The sequence below is a fragment of the Sporobolomyces koalae genome (genome assembly GCF_050403365.1).
Source record: "Sporobolomyces koalae JCM15063 DNA, S_koalae_JCM15063T_v1_ctg24, whole genome shotgun sequence".
Taxonomy (NCBI): domain Eukaryota; kingdom Fungi; phylum Basidiomycota; class Microbotryomycetes; order Sporidiobolales; family Sporidiobolaceae; genus Sporobolomyces; species Sporobolomyces koalae.
In genome coordinates this window covers 87,813-104,231 of record NW_027481747.1, presented here as the reverse complement: position 1 = coordinate 104,231, position 16,419 = coordinate 87,813, and the positions used below count along the sequence as shown (strand labels likewise).

The window sequence follows — 16,419 nt, the reverse complement described above, 5'->3', positions numbered from 1 at the left end:
GATCGCGAGCTCTCACGACGCGAAGCAAGCGAGACGATCTTTCGGTTGATCTTGCTAATTACATCCTACTAGGCTTCTTGCGTTTCCTACTCGAATCCATTCCAGCCGTCGCAGTCCCGACTTCGTTCACTGTTTGATGCTGACCGTCAACAGCCCCACCTTGACCTGGTTCTGCATTCAATCGAGTCGTTCCTTTGTTGTAACCACGAGGTTCTTTGACCAACCCGACAACTCCTCCCGCGCTCATCCTCGCAGATTTCCTCGTACTTTCAGGTAAACTCGCCCAGTACTGTCTCTCACGTTCTCCTTGCAACAATTCCACCATCAACGGTCTTCGATGTTCTTCGTTCTGAGCTTTCGAGAGGGCTTCAGAGGTCAAGGACGAGACGGGAGAAAAGTCGGGTTGGGTGAGATGGTAAGTTGGAGTCGAGGCGAAATGGGAGCACGTGAGGGAAGCCAAAGGTCCCGAAGAATATCGAACATAACACTGCGCCAAATATCTACATTCAGCTCTGCAACAATTTGGAAGCCAAAGGAGGGCGAGATCTCGAGAGTCAAACTTACAGTGTCCAACCCTTTCTCGTAATCGACAAATTCGACTCCTTTCCCACTTCCTTCTTGCAACTGGTCCAACAGTTTGCCAAACAGGGTTTTCAAACTCGTTTTCGAACTCTTCTCGTGAACGTTTCGAACCCACAACACGCAACCCTGAGGGTACGCCCCTTGAATCGAGAGCGCGACATCGGAAGACAAGTCGAGAGGTTCGGGTCCAGTAGGGAGAGGCGATGGAGTTCGAAGTTTGCGAGTGTGGCGAGTGGTAGGAGTCGCAGAAGGTGAAGAAGCTCGTTTGTGACGTTTCGATTGCGCAGAATCAGTCACAGGAGAAGATTGTCTTTTGTGTCGTCTCGTTACCGCAGGTGTGCTGTGCGTTTCCGTCAGCTCTGGTCCTACTGTGCTCGAGGCAGGTTGTCGAAGGTGTGGAGGGTGATCTTTCGGTTGAGGCGGGTTTCTCAATTCATCGAGTCTTCCATCAGATTGCGCTTCGAGTAGGATAGCGAGAGATCGGCGGTAGGCGAGATATTCTTTCTTGCGCTCGAGCCATCGCGAGCTGGGAACGAACCGCTAGAGTCAGTTCACGTGCGAGTAAGTGCAGGATTTGAGCAAAATCTCAACTCACTAGGTCATGGCATGCATCCCTGCCTTCTTTGCTCGATCCCGACACATGGATTCTTTGCCCTGGTCGCTCTTTTCGACTTGAGATTGATCCTTTCGCAAATCTCCCTGAGAATCGACCCTTGACCAATCTTCCAGGATCCTCTCGACTTCGTCACGGTTCTGCAAGACGATAAACGCGAACCCTTTGAACTTGCCTCCTCCTTTCGGCAACCCTTTCACGTGCTTTTTACCGCCATTGTTTGACCCGTCGAGTCCCTGCTGCGCCCTGAGAGAAGCCTGGAACGCGGCTGCTTGGCTATCGTTGTGATCGTGTTGTGAGTCTGGGTCGGACGAGTCTTCATCGAGAGCCGGCGGGTTCTGGGGGTCGTACAGAGCCGGAAGGACGAGTTTCTGTATTGGGGTCGACAAGGCCTCGGACAGGAACGATACGAGTGAGAATGTCGAGGGGTCATCGGGAGCGATCGAATTTAGGGACGTGTTGAATGGAATGTTCTCCTGTAGATAGTGATCCAAGCGAGTCAGTATCGTAGTTAGCGAGAGAAGGCAGAGGAAAATCGTACAAGGTAGATTGACAAGTCGTGCCAGTCTGCTAGATCAAAGTGTTCTAGCGAAGGAGGGATCGGGTCTTGCCTCCCAATCTGATATCCTGTTTCGTCGACCTGTTGGCAAAGTGATGAGCACCTACATTCGCTGCGGAAGAGAGGAGAGAGGGACCGACTTTGATGATACGCGAAGGCCTCAAACTGACTGCGTCTTTAAGATCGACGAGTTTGCTGGTCAGAGCACGCACTGGAGGCAGGTTGAGCACTTGTGACAGATGGATCCATTCATGTGAGCCTTGTTGAAGCTTGTCGAGCAAGGTTGATGATCGGTGCGAAGTTAGGCCATGGTCGGAGAATGAGCTCTCTATGACAGTCAAGAGCTGCTCGAGTGTCTGGATCTCGCGTGATGGCCGCACGCTTGGGATCACTGGGCTGGTGGTAGTCGTAGTTGGAGCCGATACGAGCGGGCGAGTCGAGAGTGCTGGCTTTGTACCGGCTGCAATGGGTCGGCGCTTGACTGCTCGCGGTACGAGTGATGGCCCAGGTGTGTCCCCATTCATCGTTGTGGGCGGTTAGAGTCGCGTTGACTAGTATGATGAACCGAAGAAGTCGCTCAGGATCATCCTCGCCCCTGACCGTCGGAGGTTTGCAGACCTCCCCTGGGTCAAGCGAAAATATGTAGAACACAGCCCTTTATATATGTTAAAAAAGACCTCCCTTCATCCGAATTTCTGGCCAGATGCCCGAGCGGTTAAGGGGATAGACTCGAATTGCCTCAACTCGCTATCTATTAGGCTTTGCCTGCGCAGGTTCAAATCCTGCTCTGGTCGATTAAACTTTTCTTTTTGGCTTCTGTCCAAGCATAGCACAGTACGCTGTACTTTTTTACCAGATTCGCAGTGTAAAGCATGATTCATTTCGAGTAGATAGCGGTGGGCTTTTTTCTCCCAGCGCAAAATTGGGTTTTGCTCTCCAAGACCGAGTGCTTCAGTAGTAGGAGAAACTGCATTCAATCGTAGAGACACAACATACAGCACAACGGAGAGAAGCGGGAAAATGAGCGAGCAAAAACAACAATGTGAAGAGCATCAGAAGCAAACGAAAAGATGGGACGAGATGGGGGGTCGACATTCAGTCATCGAGAATCATAGTCTCGGCTGAACCAGTGTCGCGTGAGTGGAGATCGACACTCGCTTTCTTGGTTGCCGTGGAAGAAGCGAGTTGTTGTTGATTCGCTGGGGGCGGCTGCTCAAACTCGGGAGTGATTCGAGGTTGAACCTCGTTGGAAGAGTCTGGCCTTGTTTCGACAGCAATTGATGAAAGAGCCGGAGCCGGTGGAGAAGGATCAGGAGGAACGGGTCGCTTCCGCTTCTTCGAGGGGGGAGATTGACCTTCTGTAACGCTCAAGCGCCGAGTTCGTTGAGCTGCTGGGGGAGCGACAAGCTCATGTTCCTGAGTGTTGCCAAGGTCCCCGGACTCGTCGTTTTCGGGATCGGGCGAGGCGAAAGTCGTGTGACGGCCGTGGCCGTTCAGAGACGGAGCAGAAGACGGGGGCAGGAAGTCGTCGTTCGTAGGTTGTGAGATGACTTTGCGGGCGGATGGGTCTACGGAAGGCGGAGGAGGACTGGCAGGAGGTGGCTTCCGCGGTGATCCGGCGATCGAGTCGGTTTCATCGTCGGAAGAGTCGGCAAGGGTGATCGTTTCCGCTTCTTTCTTGCCTCGACGACCACCTTTCTTTGCGGCGGCAGCGGCAGCGGCGGCAGCAGCGAGCTCTTGCTCCTGTTCTTGACGTTTCTTCTCCTTTTCTGCCCTCTTCCTGGCCTCCTCCGCTTCGGCAGCGGCATCGCCAATCTCGATCTGGGCTGCCCGTTTCGCTGCCTCTTTCGCGTCTTTCTCTTCCTTCTTCTTCTCCTTCGCTTTGCGCTCCTCTGCTTCCTTTCGGTACCTCGCTTCTTGAATCGGTTTGAATTCTTGCATCAGAGTCTCGACTTCGGCTCGCATCGTCTTGCGCTTGTCCTTCGCGACTTGCTCGTTCCAGATGTTCTCGCGATTGACGGCAGTTTCGAACCGACGTTTCTTCGCAGCGAGCTCGGCGCGTCGACGCTTCGCGTCCTCATTGTTTCCCTTGATCGGCTCTGGCCGGATCTCACGACCCTGTTTTCATTGCAAATTTTCAGGTTAGCACATCGCCGTTCATGGAGCTGAAACGAGCGTAAAGAACCAAACGTACAACGATGTGTCTCGTCATTCGAAGCGGGTCAGCAAGGAACCTTTCGACGAAGTGGAGGATGTAGAGTCCACAATCGCAGTAATTTTGTTGTTGAGGTACCTGCAGGATCATAGCGTCAACAATGGAAGGACAACGCTGCCGAAGGAAAGGACGAGAACAAACTTTGACCGAGATACCTTGGACCTTGTGAGCGGCAGTCCAGTCAGATCCGAGTTTCGTCTTGGCTTCCATGTCCAGATACTTCTTGAGCTTTTCGACCACGGCGTCGTGTTTGCCTCCAAGCGAGTCGAACGTGAAGACCCAGCACCTGATCCGCAAGCATTTTTATCAGATCAGGGCGTCGCATGCGGAGCGAAACATTTGGAGAACTTGCCGATCAGATAGGGACGCATCTGCACCAAGCTGCCGGGCCAAGTCATTGGCAGAGTCGAGCTCGTCGATGTCCATGAGCTCGACCGTTTCAGGTACAGGCACAGGGCTCGAAGCGCCTTTCGGCGGAGCCGTCGGACGACCGATTGGAACTCCTCGAGGAATGGGTTCGGGCGCGGTAGGCTCAACAGTCGTAGCTGGCGATTGTTGCGTCTCTTCAATCGAATCATCGTCGAGACTGAGCGTCTCGGTCTCAGTCCTGGGTACACCTCCTCCTCCCTCAACGGTCGGATCGACCATCTCGACATCGCTGTCTTCGTCGATGATGGGAGAAGGAATGGACTCTTCGCCGCCCATGGTTGTCTTGGCCGCCAATTCTCCGATCTTGGCTGCGATCGAGTTTTCCTGCTCTGTATGTTTCGCTTCAATCTCGACTTCCGTGTCTTCCTGGACAGGCGATGCCGGTGAAGCGACAGTAGATTTCCCTGCAAAGTACTTGCTCTTGCGCTCTTCCTCCTCCACGATAACGGCTTGGTCTGAGTCGGCGGTGCCAGCAATAGGTGTACCAGGCTCAGGAGAGACTGTGAATGTCCCATCATTGGCGGTAGAGGTTCGTCCTCGGGTCGAAGGCGCTCGTTCAGACTTGTCAACCTCAGGGTACAAAGAGGCAGCATCGATGATCCACCGTGGGTTGACGATCACGGCGAGATACCAATGGAGACTGTCCAGGCATGATGTCTGAGTTATCGAGCTCAGACAAGGAAGCGCGAGATTGGACTCACTGTTCGTTAATCGGGATGACAATGTACTTTTTGTCAAAGAGGTTGAACTTCTTTGTCCATTTCTCAACGAGGTAATACGGAGTGCTGGGTTAGAGAACAGGAATTCAGTTAAGGGCGTGAGGCAAGCGTCCCAGACACTCGAAGGTGCACTTACAAAATGCCTTTCGCCTTGTCCTCTGCGACTTGTTTGCCGGAAGAGAGTTTCTTGTAGAAGAACGAATTGAACACGTGAACGAGAGGGGCGACCTTGTCAGGATCTGATCGCTGCTCGTCAGCTCGCTTGACTTCTACGATCGCTTTCCTATACAGGTCATTAATCAGCAGAGGATCAGTCTATAAAAGCCTAAAATTTTTGGGCAAGAAAAACGAGAGACCGACTTGAGCCCAAATTCAATCAGGGTATCGTTCAGGAATTCTTCGTCGTTCAGGCGTTTCTTGTCTCCATACGTGACGGACATCGCTCCCGGCTCGTTGATTGGGTACTCGAGTATCCTGTTTGGAACGCTAATCAGGCTCGTCCCGGCGACGATCCCACAAAGCCAGAGTACTTACACGTGCTCAGGAGGGAACAGGTCAGCTGCCGGAGCAGGGAGTGATCTTCGAGGTGCCGCTTCTTTGTACAGAGAGGTCGATTGCCGAGATGAACGACGAACTGATGGCGTGCCCGCAGCGGATGTATTTCCCGTTTCGAGGACGTAGTCTCCTTGAGCATCTCGCATGCCTCCACCATTGTAAAAGTTGTTCTTTGGGATTGTTCCTTGATTTGCGAAGCTATTTCGATCGTGACGCCAAAGGAGAAGGTCGATGGTGAGTCTTTTTCACACAGGCAAGAAGCAGAAGCAAGGCCATTTGTCTCTGTTCCGACTTACGAGAGTTGCATTTGCAAAGAATTGGTCGTGTCTTTTGGTTTCGAACTGGACTTGTTGATCGTGGTCGTCGAAGCTCGAGGTCTCTTGCCTCCCACAAGCAGTTTCGACGCGAGTTCCTTTGCCGATCTGACATGCTCGACATACAGTGGATGAACGACACCCAACGATTCGCTAGATTATGGGTTCAAAGCAAGATCTCAGTCGAGTCCAGTGGCTTTGAAAAGCGCAAGAAGAGAGTAAAAAAATGTGGACGAACCCGCCTTCTTGGACCTTGATGTCATTCTTGCCCCACCTGTGGAAGCAGTACAGGATCTTTTCGAGAATCGTAACTGGATGTTGTTGCCATTGATCGCTCTCGATCAATTGATCTTCGCTAATGATGACCACCTCGTTCTTGATGCCAACATGCGCTGTTGAAGACATTTATTCGTCAGCGAGAAGCAGGAAAAACCAGCAGAGAGAGAAATAGGACTGACAGTCATCGTAGTCTGGACAGAGCTCGTTCAAGACTCGCTCGCCCTTCGAATGCAACCTGATCGCGAACGCAATGCGACGATCGAATTCCGGCAGGGCTTGCCAGTGAATCGAGTACACATCCTCACACCTAAAACTCGTCAAGTCTTCCTGTTCCCCTCCTGGCGCTTTCCTCGTGATGGTGATTTTCTGAGATTTAATTTTCCCAGTCGTCGTCAATTTGAGTCGATGTTCGATCCCATCTCCTACGTCGTGAGGTGATACGAACGATCGAGTAAGCATAAACGGTTTGATCGCGAGATCGAGCACGCTATCGAGGGCGACGGAGCCATCGGAACGCTTGTTCTGCTTGCGATCAACTGGCACTGACTTGGTCGTCGTTGTGATGGCAAGTTTCGTCGTGGGGAGGGGTTTGTAGTTGTCGATGCCTTGGGAAATTCCAGCGCCGTCGAGAGAAGGTGGAGGTCGATTCGATTTCTAATCAAAAACGTGCGCCTTCAATACGAGAATATCCCATTCGCTCGTAATATGTTCGAAGGCGGAGGAGAGTGACTTACTCGAGGTTGAAGGTTACCGACGACGGAAACCCTCGGCGACTGCTCGGAATTTCCGTATCTTCGTGTTGCTTGTGCAAGAGCCTCGAACTGGTTGATCTTGGTTTGAACAGGTCCGTTCGGTCTCGTCGATACCGACGAGGTCGATTCCATCGTCATGGAGAGGGGATCTGAACCAGGTTCATCGACTGGGACTGCCCCGAGCACAGTACTTCCACGATCTCGGGTCTGCCGAATCGGGTTCCGAGGTCGGGCAGGGTTCGTTGCGGAAGTGGTGCCGGTCATCTGAATCTCGTCATTCTCCTCCAAGTCCCCAGTTTGCGAGTCGTCTTCGATGGGATCAGAGTCGCCTCGTTCCCGAACCGTCCCAGTTTCGTCATCACTCGATATCGTCATCTCCTCAACCGGCATGGTCCGTTTCCCTTTCGAACCTTTGCCTTTGATCGCGAAGAAAGTTTCCTTCGATATTGCTGGTGGTTGGTGGATTCCGATTCGAAAGGGTTGACCAGTAGCGTATTGACCGAGCTTCTCCAATGAATCCATTACCATTCTTCCCGCTTTCTCCATGTTCGTGGCTGGCGCGTTCGCATACATGATCTCAGGTTCTAGAACCGCATGTAACGTGAGCAAACCAAACGCAAAACCCAGAAGGTAGAGGGGATTTACGTTTCAAAGTGGAAGAAGGCCTTGAATTGGGTTTCCCATTCTTGTCACTCGTCGCAGATCCGATCGCATGTTGGAACGCATACGCCGGTCCTCTCGAAGGTTTCGCCTTGGCTTTCCCTTTCCCCTTGACGTCTTGCTGATTGTCCTCTTCGTCATCCTCATCGTACATACCCCCATATTTGCCACCCCCTCCTGAAGCTCCTACGGTTTTCTTGCTCTTCCTACCTGAACTCATCGATCCATGCTTTTGTCTCGTGGCACCAGCGGCGATCGCAGCGTTTCGATCTTGATTCCCTTGTTGGAACCAGTTGCTCGAGCTCGAACCCTGACTCTGAGCATGATGTTGATGTCGCAGAGACATGTTCCTCTGGTACAACTGTTCCTGTGAGCTCAACTGTGGTTGTGACTGATGTTGCTGCCTCTTCGAAGGATCTGAAGGTTGAATCAACACTGGCGCCATTTCACGGTCGTTGACAATGACAACTTCTTCTTCTTCCTCTTCTTTGTTGCGGATGTTGTATTCGGCTGTTGTACCTGTGGTGAGAGTCGGATTTAGTTGGTGTTGATGCTGTAACCGATTCTTCGATTCGACTTGATCGTTTCGGATCTGGGTCGAATGGCGAGAAGCGACGGGGAGAGGAAGAGGTAACGGGAGGTTGAACGAGTCTGTAAAACAGATCTCGGGTGTTTCGACAGGGTCGAAAGTGAGAGGGACCGGGTTCGAACGAAAGGGGGGTACAAAAGGTGGATTCGAGTTTGTAGCGGATGATCGAGGAGGAGCAGGAAGTGGGGATGGTCGATTCGTCGAGGACCTAGCTCCTTGTTGACGTTGTTCGACACTCGAAGCGTACTGGTCTTGAACCGTCCACGCCTTGATTGCTGAAGTAGGACTACCGGATCCAGGAACCGAAGAGTAATGATGTTGAACGTTTTGCTTGATCCTCAAACTCGAGAGTCCACTTCCAGATGATGAAGATTGTACAGGATCGTTCCTTGAAACAAACGATTTGTATGGAACGACCGGTCGAGCCACTCTTCGGTCCGCGGTTGGTTGATTGAGCAAGTTCCGATCTCGAGTTGTCAGGAATTGCACGTCGAGTCGCAAATTAGAGTTTGTTGTAGTAGCCGATACTGCCAAGGTTCGACTAGCGGGTCTGGGAGAGACGTGCGCAGGAGGAGGGGGAGTCGATTCGAGGGTCAAGTCCAAGATATCTCGTTCCGGCTGCACAAGACGAGAACAAACACCTTTGTCAGCTATTCAAAAACGCGTTCACCTTGGAAACAAGGATCAAATCGCAAGACGAGGGACGGGAGAGTCGCAAGTTACCTGATCGGCAGTCGGCGCGTTGAAACGTGTTCCTCGTGATCTTGAGCCTGTAGTTGGCGATTCGGGTCGTGTTGTGGCGGTCGTACGGATCGGTTCGTCGTCTAGCATGCGCTAACAGGTTGAAGGGATCCGCGCACTTGGTCGATCAGAGGAAAGCGCCTCGGTTCGCGAAAGTGACTTGCGTTCGGGAGCTGTGCTCGAGCGGTACTTCTGTTCCCTGGGCAGGCTGTGCAGCCTAGCCAACAGAGTACAGAGCGGCGCGCGAGAAGCGACAAAGTGACTTATTCGCAACGAGAGTGAGTGGAGAGACCGATGCGATAATTACAACATCTCTCGTGTTGCAAGACGAGATTACGAATAGACCTGTTGTAGGAACAGTAGAGTGATGCGACTGCAAAGGAAAAAAGGGCTAGTGCTACAGGAGGGAGACCAAAGTGGAAAATCTAAATTCTACTTGTCGAGTAGTGAGATAGGCGCTGTATCAAGTGATAGTCATACAATAAAGTTCTATAGGGTGATAGCCACGAGTGCAAATGCGTAGCAGCCTCGTTGTCGGTGCATTACTTCTTGATCTCGTGGGTGATCGTGTCCTGAACGATCTTTTTCTCCTTTGCAACCACTCCTTCATCCTGTTGCTCAGTGATCACTTGTTGCAAACGTTCTTTCGCTTGTCCAACCGCACGCGCAAGTTCTTTCTGTTCTTCGATGCTGAAACCAAACTGGGATGACAGCTCGTTGGCCATTTCGGGTGTCAACAATACTGAATCGGTCGTACTGTTCTCGACGTTCGAATAGATCGCGTCAAGTTTCGAAGAAGGCGAGAGCGAGATGTTCGAGTCGGGGGCAGCGAGCAGCGAAAGTAGGTACGACGAAGCTTTGTGAGCTGTTGAAACAAAATAGGCGATCAATTTCCCTCGCATGGTTCGATCAAAGAAGACTGTATTCTAATCTTACCTCGCCAGTGAGACCAAGCTCTCCACATGACGTAGAACAATGGAAAGCTAAAAGTGATAACGCCGCGAGAGTCGTGTTCAGCAGAGCATCGTAGAAATCGCGGAATGGCAAGGACCGCTTACTTGGGCACGATCGGCAACAATCCGAACGGGATCGTGGCGGGCGAAAGGGCGAGACACTTGTACATGGCACGCCTGTGATGAGGTTCTCGATGCCGCAACTGAGACTGCAGTTGTTCGATCAACTTGGTCGAGTCGAGCAAACTCGGAGGAAAGATCAATTCGACGGGTTCGTGCATCTTGGAAGCAGAAGCGGCAGTCGACTCGAACGGTTTCGGCGCGAGGTTCGTGTCGATCGCTTTGAGTGCCCACTCTTCGAATTCAATCTTGTCCATCATCTTCTCTCCAAAGTCGTAACTGCGTTTCTTCCAAGTACCTGCATCGGCTCGTCCGAGTCCAGACCACATGTCGGCCGCCTTGTCGGTTGCTTTCGTCAACAGGTCCACTTTGGGATGGTCGCCTTGACCAGCTTGGGGTGTTTGCGGCAAGGTGGACCGCGTCCGACTCGCATGCAGCAGGAACAAGGGCGTCTCGGTGGTCGATCGACCGAGGGGCAGCGCGAACAGCTTGAGGAGACATGCTGGAGTCGACCTCATTGTGCAAGTCGAGCGAACGGGCCGAGGGGAGGAAAGCGGGTGAGGGATGGAGTGGCGCTGGAGAAGTTCGCTTGCTGCGATTCGCGACGAGATTAATTCGTCCCCTCCACCCTTGAATCCCACCCGTGACTACATCGCGTGTACACATCTTCACAAAATCATGGATAGTATCCCCGTCGGTACGTCACGCTGTTCCTGAACTACTCGTCCCATCACATCCGACGCGTGTTTTTTTTTTCCAACACCTGTTTCATCACCAATCTCACGCATCTCTCGGCTCGGGTCGTCGCGCAGATGGACCTCCGCAGGGTAGCTACCCTTCGAACCAGTCAAGTACCGGAGGTGCTTCGAGTCTCGGAGGCGCACTCAGTTTCGACGAGAACTTGAAAGACATTCCCCAGGAAGTGCTCGCAGCGGCACAACAACAACAACAGCCTCCACCTCAAGATGCTCGCCCCCAGCAGTCGTCGGCAGGATCGCAACAGACTCAGTTTGGACAACAGACAAACAACCTCGCCGTGTACCCGTCCGTGTTGGCACCCGCACCGACTCCTCACCACTTCAGTCCCGCACCGGGGATCCCTCCGAACCAACCTCCACAGTCTTTGCCTCCGTTGCAGCCGCAACAGGTGATCGGGCCCGATGGTACCGTGCAACAACTACCTGTCAAACGTCCCCGAGGTCGTCCCCGCAAGATCCCCGGAGTCGATTCTCGCCCTCCTGCAGGAGGCACGACCGCCGGACGGGGGAGACCCAAGGGCAGTCGGGGTACGAGGGGTCGAGGGCGGCCACGCGGGAGTGGCATGAAGGCGAGACAGAAACGCGCTCGCCTCAGTTCTGACGACGACGACGAAGACTTGATCAGCGTCGACGACAGTTCCGAAGATGAGAGGAAGAAGGAGAAAGACGTCGACCTGAACGAGGAAGTTGATGACGACGTGAGTTTTCCTGACTGTCAGTTTCCCCAGCTCGTCTTGCTACAACCTGAACCTCTCTCGCTCTCTGTAATAGTTTGGACCCGAGGGCAAAGTCGGTGCGACGACCAAGTTTGGACGCAAGATTTCAAAACCCAAATCTTTCGTCCCGACGAACAAACCTACGAGTGCGTTCTACCTTCATTGCAAATGACGGTCGGTCCCGAGCAGTGTGACTGATACAGTCTTGTTTGTGCCGCGTTCCAGTTACGCGCAAGAAACGACAATCGATGGCACCCCTCGAAGTCAACCTCATGTGTCAAACTTGTCATCTCGGTCACTCGCCTCCGGGCAATGCCCTCGTGATTTGTGACGCGTGTTCGAAAGGGTGGCATCAACTGTGTCACATCCCGATGATCTCGGCCGAAATCATCGCGAGCGACTTGCCGTTCTACTGTTCGAGTTGTGACGTCAAAGTGAGCGAGATGAAGAAACAAGTGACCGTGTTGGAAGGAGAATGGACCGATGGCAAGGGCGAGGACAAAGGACCGATCTCTGTGCTCGACCCGGCACTCACGAACGATCTTCCGGTGCCCCCGCCAACGACAACCGAAGGCGACATGGCGGTCAACCCGACTGCCGAGAGCGTCGATGGACAAACCGACAGGGAACCGGCAGTTCCGGTCGATCCCGAAGTTGAAAAGGCGAAACCGTACTCTGAAGCGCTCAAGAAGGAATGGTTGTTCAGTCTACCCACCACGACTCTGGTTGGATACATTCTCTCGGTTGAAAAGAGTACGTCTCTCCCGCTCTCTTTTCTTTGTTCTGGAGAAAACCCAAAATAGCTCACACCCTTGACGAAAAAAAGAATACGGTAACGGAGAAGACGGACTCGCGATCTGGCCGAAAGACCTCGCAGGTCTACTCGAATCGGAAAAGGAAGCGAGGAAAGCTGCCGAACTCGAACGTGAACGAAAACTCGAAGAGGAAGCGGAAGCGCTCGCAGCTGCTGCGATCGCGGCTCAAACGATCGGTATCGACACTCCTGGAACTGAGACCAACTCGGAAGCCGGCACGCCCATCACGTTCGAGGTTGGGGAGAACCCGGCGGGAGGCGCGAGGACTGCCGCGAGCAAGAGGTTGCAAGGGGAACGGGAAGCACGAGAAGCTGCCCAAGCGACTGTTCAAACTGCCAAAGATCAACAACAGCAATACCAACAACAACAAGCGAAAAGTCAGCTGGGACAGAGGGAACCGGCATACAAACGACCTGCGATCCCGATGACTTCGGCCTTGGCAAGTCAAAACTTGAACGGTGCGGGAGGGTTGGGAGATATCCAGGTTGGAGGAGGTGCGAGTTCGTCATCGTTGCAACCTCAACAAGGACAGCAGATGCATTCGATCGCGACCGCTGCTGCCGCCGCCCAACAGAACCGATACCCTCCCTACTCGTACGCGAACGGAGTCAACGCTTCAACGTCCCCGTACGGAAGTGCCAGCACGGGGGGCACGTTTGGGTTCCAGACCGGGTTGCCCGTGTCGGGTGCTGCCGGGACGTATCAGCCTCAGCAAACACAACAACCTCCGTACGCCAACATGTACGCTCCTCAATCTCAACAACCTCCTCAACAACAAAACTACGGACAACCTGGCGGAGGATACTCCTTGGGAAGGAACTGAAAAGATGGACAACGAATCGCCCTTTCTCTTCTTTTTTTTTCGTAACCATTCGCTCGCCCGCTCAATCTCCTGTCCTTGTTGTTCAATAACGGAACACCTCGTTCATGACACTCCTCGCCTCTTCTTCTTCTTTCCCCCTTCTCTTCTCCAATTTCCTTTTTTGCCTTTCTCGGGTTGTGTTCTGGCCTTGCTCAGTGTTCTCCTAGCTGCTCTTCTCTTTCGTACAATCATGTCAGAATCTGTCATAAACACACTGAATATCTTCTTTCGAGTTCGATGCAGCTACAAGCGTAGTCTCGCTTCGTCTTCCTCACACAACATTGCGAAATTTGCGAGATGACCGCTGGTGTGAAGGAGTGTTGCTTCGCAAGGATAGAGTTCGATCAGCGACAGGCGCATCTAGCTTCTCGAAAACATATCGAATCGAAACGTTCGGAGCCAGAACGAGTCGCACGGTTCTTCGAGATGTCCGAAACCCGTGCGCAAAGGAGCAAACTCCGTGCTCCCCGGAGTTGACCCCGGATGCGCCTCGGCCTCGGGCCTGTGATATCCGCGGACGAACGCCGGAAACGGTTTTAGGGCTCGGATCTCGTGCGCGGTCCCGTGCGTAGGTGTGACGGACGGCAAATTTTCTCCCTTGCCTTTCCTCTTTCTACCTCTCGCCACTCGAACGCGTACACGATGCCCCGTGGTAGACGTCCTCCAGTGGAAGGCAGTGTTGAGCTCAACGATGAATGTGTGTATCACGGAGACACTAGGGAATATGAATGCAAACGATGCTGGAGGGAGTTCGGGACACCATCGGTGAGCTTATCGAGCATCTTCTATATAAAGCCAAACATCTATGTGACCATTATTCCGGATGTACGCATGTTCGCAGAACTTCTATCGGCACTACCGCGAAGTGCATCTGAAGGAAGACATCGAAGCAGTTAGTCCCGCGAAAACCCAGACAGAAGCCGTCAGTAGCGTCTTACTCACAGCTCCAGTTGAACCAGGGAAAGACGGGCGACCCGATCGAGGTTCCGCAGGAGCAAGCCGGCACGGAAGCGTCTCAGAACGTGCCCGGAGGGGCAGCTCCGAGAAGTTCCACTCGAGTACGGTTCAAGAACCCCAGAAGACCTCCTCCGGTGGAAGGCGGTATTGAGCTCAAGGATCAATGCGTGTCTCACGGAAACCCTAGGAGGTATCAATGCACACGATGTGGGCGCGATTTCGGGAGACGATCGGTGAGCTTATCGAGCATCTTTTATATAAAGCCAAACATCTATGTGACCGTTATTCCGGATGTCCGCGTGTTGGCAGAACTTCTATGAGCACTACCGCTTAAAGCACCTAGAAGAAGACAGCAAACAAGTGAGTCCCGCGATAACCCAAACAGAAGCCTTCAAAAGCGTCATGTTCACGGCTTCAGTTGAATCAGGGAAGGACAGGCGTCCCGATCGAGGTTCCACAGGAGCAGCCCGGCACGCAAGCGTCCCACAATGTACCCAAAAGCGCAGCCTTGCCATTACCGGAGCCTCATCGAGACTAACGGCCGCCGGGTCCCAATTTGGGTAAGCTCAGGCTCAGTCCGCATCAGTGCCAGCGTCATCCTGATCTTTTCTTTTTTTTCTTGGCGCAGCCCTGTCATTCCAGGGATCTCGCCAAATCTTTGGGCGGCCACAACTTGATACACGATTCCGTCCTCACGCGGGGGTATCGCCTCCTCACACTGAGCCTCCCGGATCAAATTTTGGGGAGCCCGCCAACCATATGCTCGGACCGAACTCAAGTGTTGTTCTTGGTTCAAGCCAAGCTCGCTTGCATATGAACAGCAGCCATCAAGACAGTTATCCTCTGGGTCCTCCCCCTTTGGGATGGATGGATTCACAGCCCTTTGTCAATCCAAGCGCTTACGAGCAGACTGATCAGTCTCTGGGCAAGCTCAGGCTCACTCCCCGCCAGCGCAAGCGTTATCCTGATCTTTCTTTCTGGCGCAGCTCTGCCATTCCAGGAATCTCACCAAGACTTTGGGCCGCTACAGAATGACCCACAATCTCATCCTCACTCGGGCGCGTGGCCTTTTCACGCCGTGCCTCACGGATCAGATCTCTGGAATAGCGCCGATCATACGCTCCGATCGTATGACAGTGTTGTTCCTGGTCCAACCCAAGGTCCCTCGAGTCTGAACAGCAGCCATCAAGAAATTTATCCTTCGGGTCCTAACCCTCTGGGATCGATCGGCTCACAGCGTTTGAGCGCTTACGAGCATCAGTTTCCGGGCAAGCTCAGGCCAACTCCGCGCCCGTGCAAGCGTTGTTCTGATCTCTGTTTCTTGACGCAGCCCCGCCATTCCAGGAACCTCACCAAGACTTTGGGCCGCCACAACTTGATCCACGGTTCCATCCTCACTCTCGCGCATCGTCCCATCACGCCGAGCCTTCAGAATCAGCTCCTTTGAATAGTGCCCACCAATCTCCCAGAGCGCAGGACAGCTTTGTTGCTGGTCAAAGCCCAGCCCGCTCGCACACATCATCCCCTGCTCGCTCACGCAGATCATCTCGTCATGCCGAGCGTTCAAGACCCGCTCCTTCAACTAGGGCCGATGAATCTTCCGGAGCGCAGGACAGCTTTGTTCCTGGTCAAGACCCGGCTCTCTCGCACATTGACGCTATCTTGCGAAGACTCGTGCCTCACAAGGATCCCCCTCACGAGTTCGTCGATCCAACGCTCCTTTTCCAGCCAAGCGCGAACGAGCATCAGTCTTTGGGCAAGCTCAGGCTCACTCCGCGTCAGTGCAAGCGTTATCCTGATCGTGTCCTTTGATTCTCCTTTTCCTCTCGATTGCAATTTCATGTCTGAGCTGTGCGAAGGATACGCGAGAGGGTGGAAGAGTACATTACAAGCGCGCACCCGTCGAGCGAAGACTCTCGGAGAGCGAGAGCTGGGCTGGGCCGTGAAATGGTCGAAAAAGCACTTGTCTCACAAAACCCGCGAATCTAGCTGAGCTTGCCTTACCATTCGACCTGAAATCTCGAAGAGCGCACTGACAGGACGACGTCATCATGGATCAGAAAATCATCAAGGTGAAGCAGAGACGGGCCGATACCAAAATGTGCCCGGAAACCTTACAAAATTACATTGAATAGGTTAGACGTTAGATTGTGATTCAAGATTGTTTCGTTCCGAAGGCTTCTTGCGGTACCCGGTCTTGACAGTCTTTTCGCGAAATCTCTTTTGTAGCA

At 53.1% G+C, this 16,419-nt stretch overlaps 4 protein-coding genes across 4 annotated transcripts; 1 reads left to right on the top strand and 3 right to left on the bottom strand.

Annotated features, from left to right (window-relative positions):
• Window positions 1-58: 58 nt before the first annotated feature.
• On the bottom strand, window positions 59-2,278 carry JCM15063_005431 (uncharacterized protein; the record flags this gene model as incomplete). Its single annotated transcript, XM_076679565.1, has 5 exons — window positions 59-487; window positions 565-1,108; window positions 1,178-1,671; window positions 1,737-1,835; window positions 1,895-2,278. The coding sequence occupies 5 exons, from the start codon at window positions 2,276-2,278 to the stop codon at window positions 59-61; spliced, it is 1,950 nt and encodes a 649-aa protein (XP_076533287.1).
• A 571-nt stretch (window positions 2,279-2,849) lies between these two features.
• Window positions 2,850-9,097, bottom strand: JCM15063_005430 (uncharacterized protein; the record flags this gene model as incomplete). The annotated part of the gene is made up of 14 exons (XM_076679564.1): window positions 2,850-3,872; window positions 3,949-4,047; window positions 4,111-4,255; window positions 4,337-5,038; window positions 5,100-5,183; window positions 5,254-5,400; window positions 5,478-5,591; window positions 5,652-5,870; window positions 5,969-6,139; window positions 6,225-6,378; window positions 6,445-6,919; window positions 7,000-7,601; window positions 7,663-8,884; window positions 8,990-9,097. The coding sequence occupies 14 exons, from the start codon at window positions 9,095-9,097 to the stop codon at window positions 2,850-2,852; spliced, it is 5,265 nt and encodes a 1,754-aa protein (XP_076533286.1).
• Window positions 9,098-9,549: 452 nt separating this feature from the next.
• MRX19 (Mrx19p) lies at window positions 9,550-10,598 on the bottom strand (the record flags this gene model as incomplete). Its single annotated transcript, XM_076679563.1, has 3 exons — window positions 9,550-9,872; window positions 9,944-9,990; window positions 10,066-10,598. 3 exons carry the CDS (start codon window positions 10,596-10,598, stop codon window positions 9,550-9,552), a joined length of 903 nt encoding a protein of 300 aa, XP_076533285.1.
• Window positions 10,599-10,758: 160 nt separating this feature from the next.
• JCM15063_005428 (phf1/phf2 family PHD finger domain-containing protein) lies at window positions 10,759-13,192 on the top strand (the record flags this gene model as incomplete). The annotated part of the gene is made up of 5 exons (XM_076679562.1): window positions 10,759-10,777; window positions 10,893-11,536; window positions 11,610-11,700; window positions 11,780-12,307; window positions 12,381-13,192. 5 exons carry the CDS (start codon window positions 10,759-10,761, stop codon window positions 13,190-13,192), a joined length of 2,094 nt encoding a protein of 697 aa, XP_076533284.1.
• Between the last annotated feature and the right edge of the window lie 3,227 nt (window positions 13,193-16,419).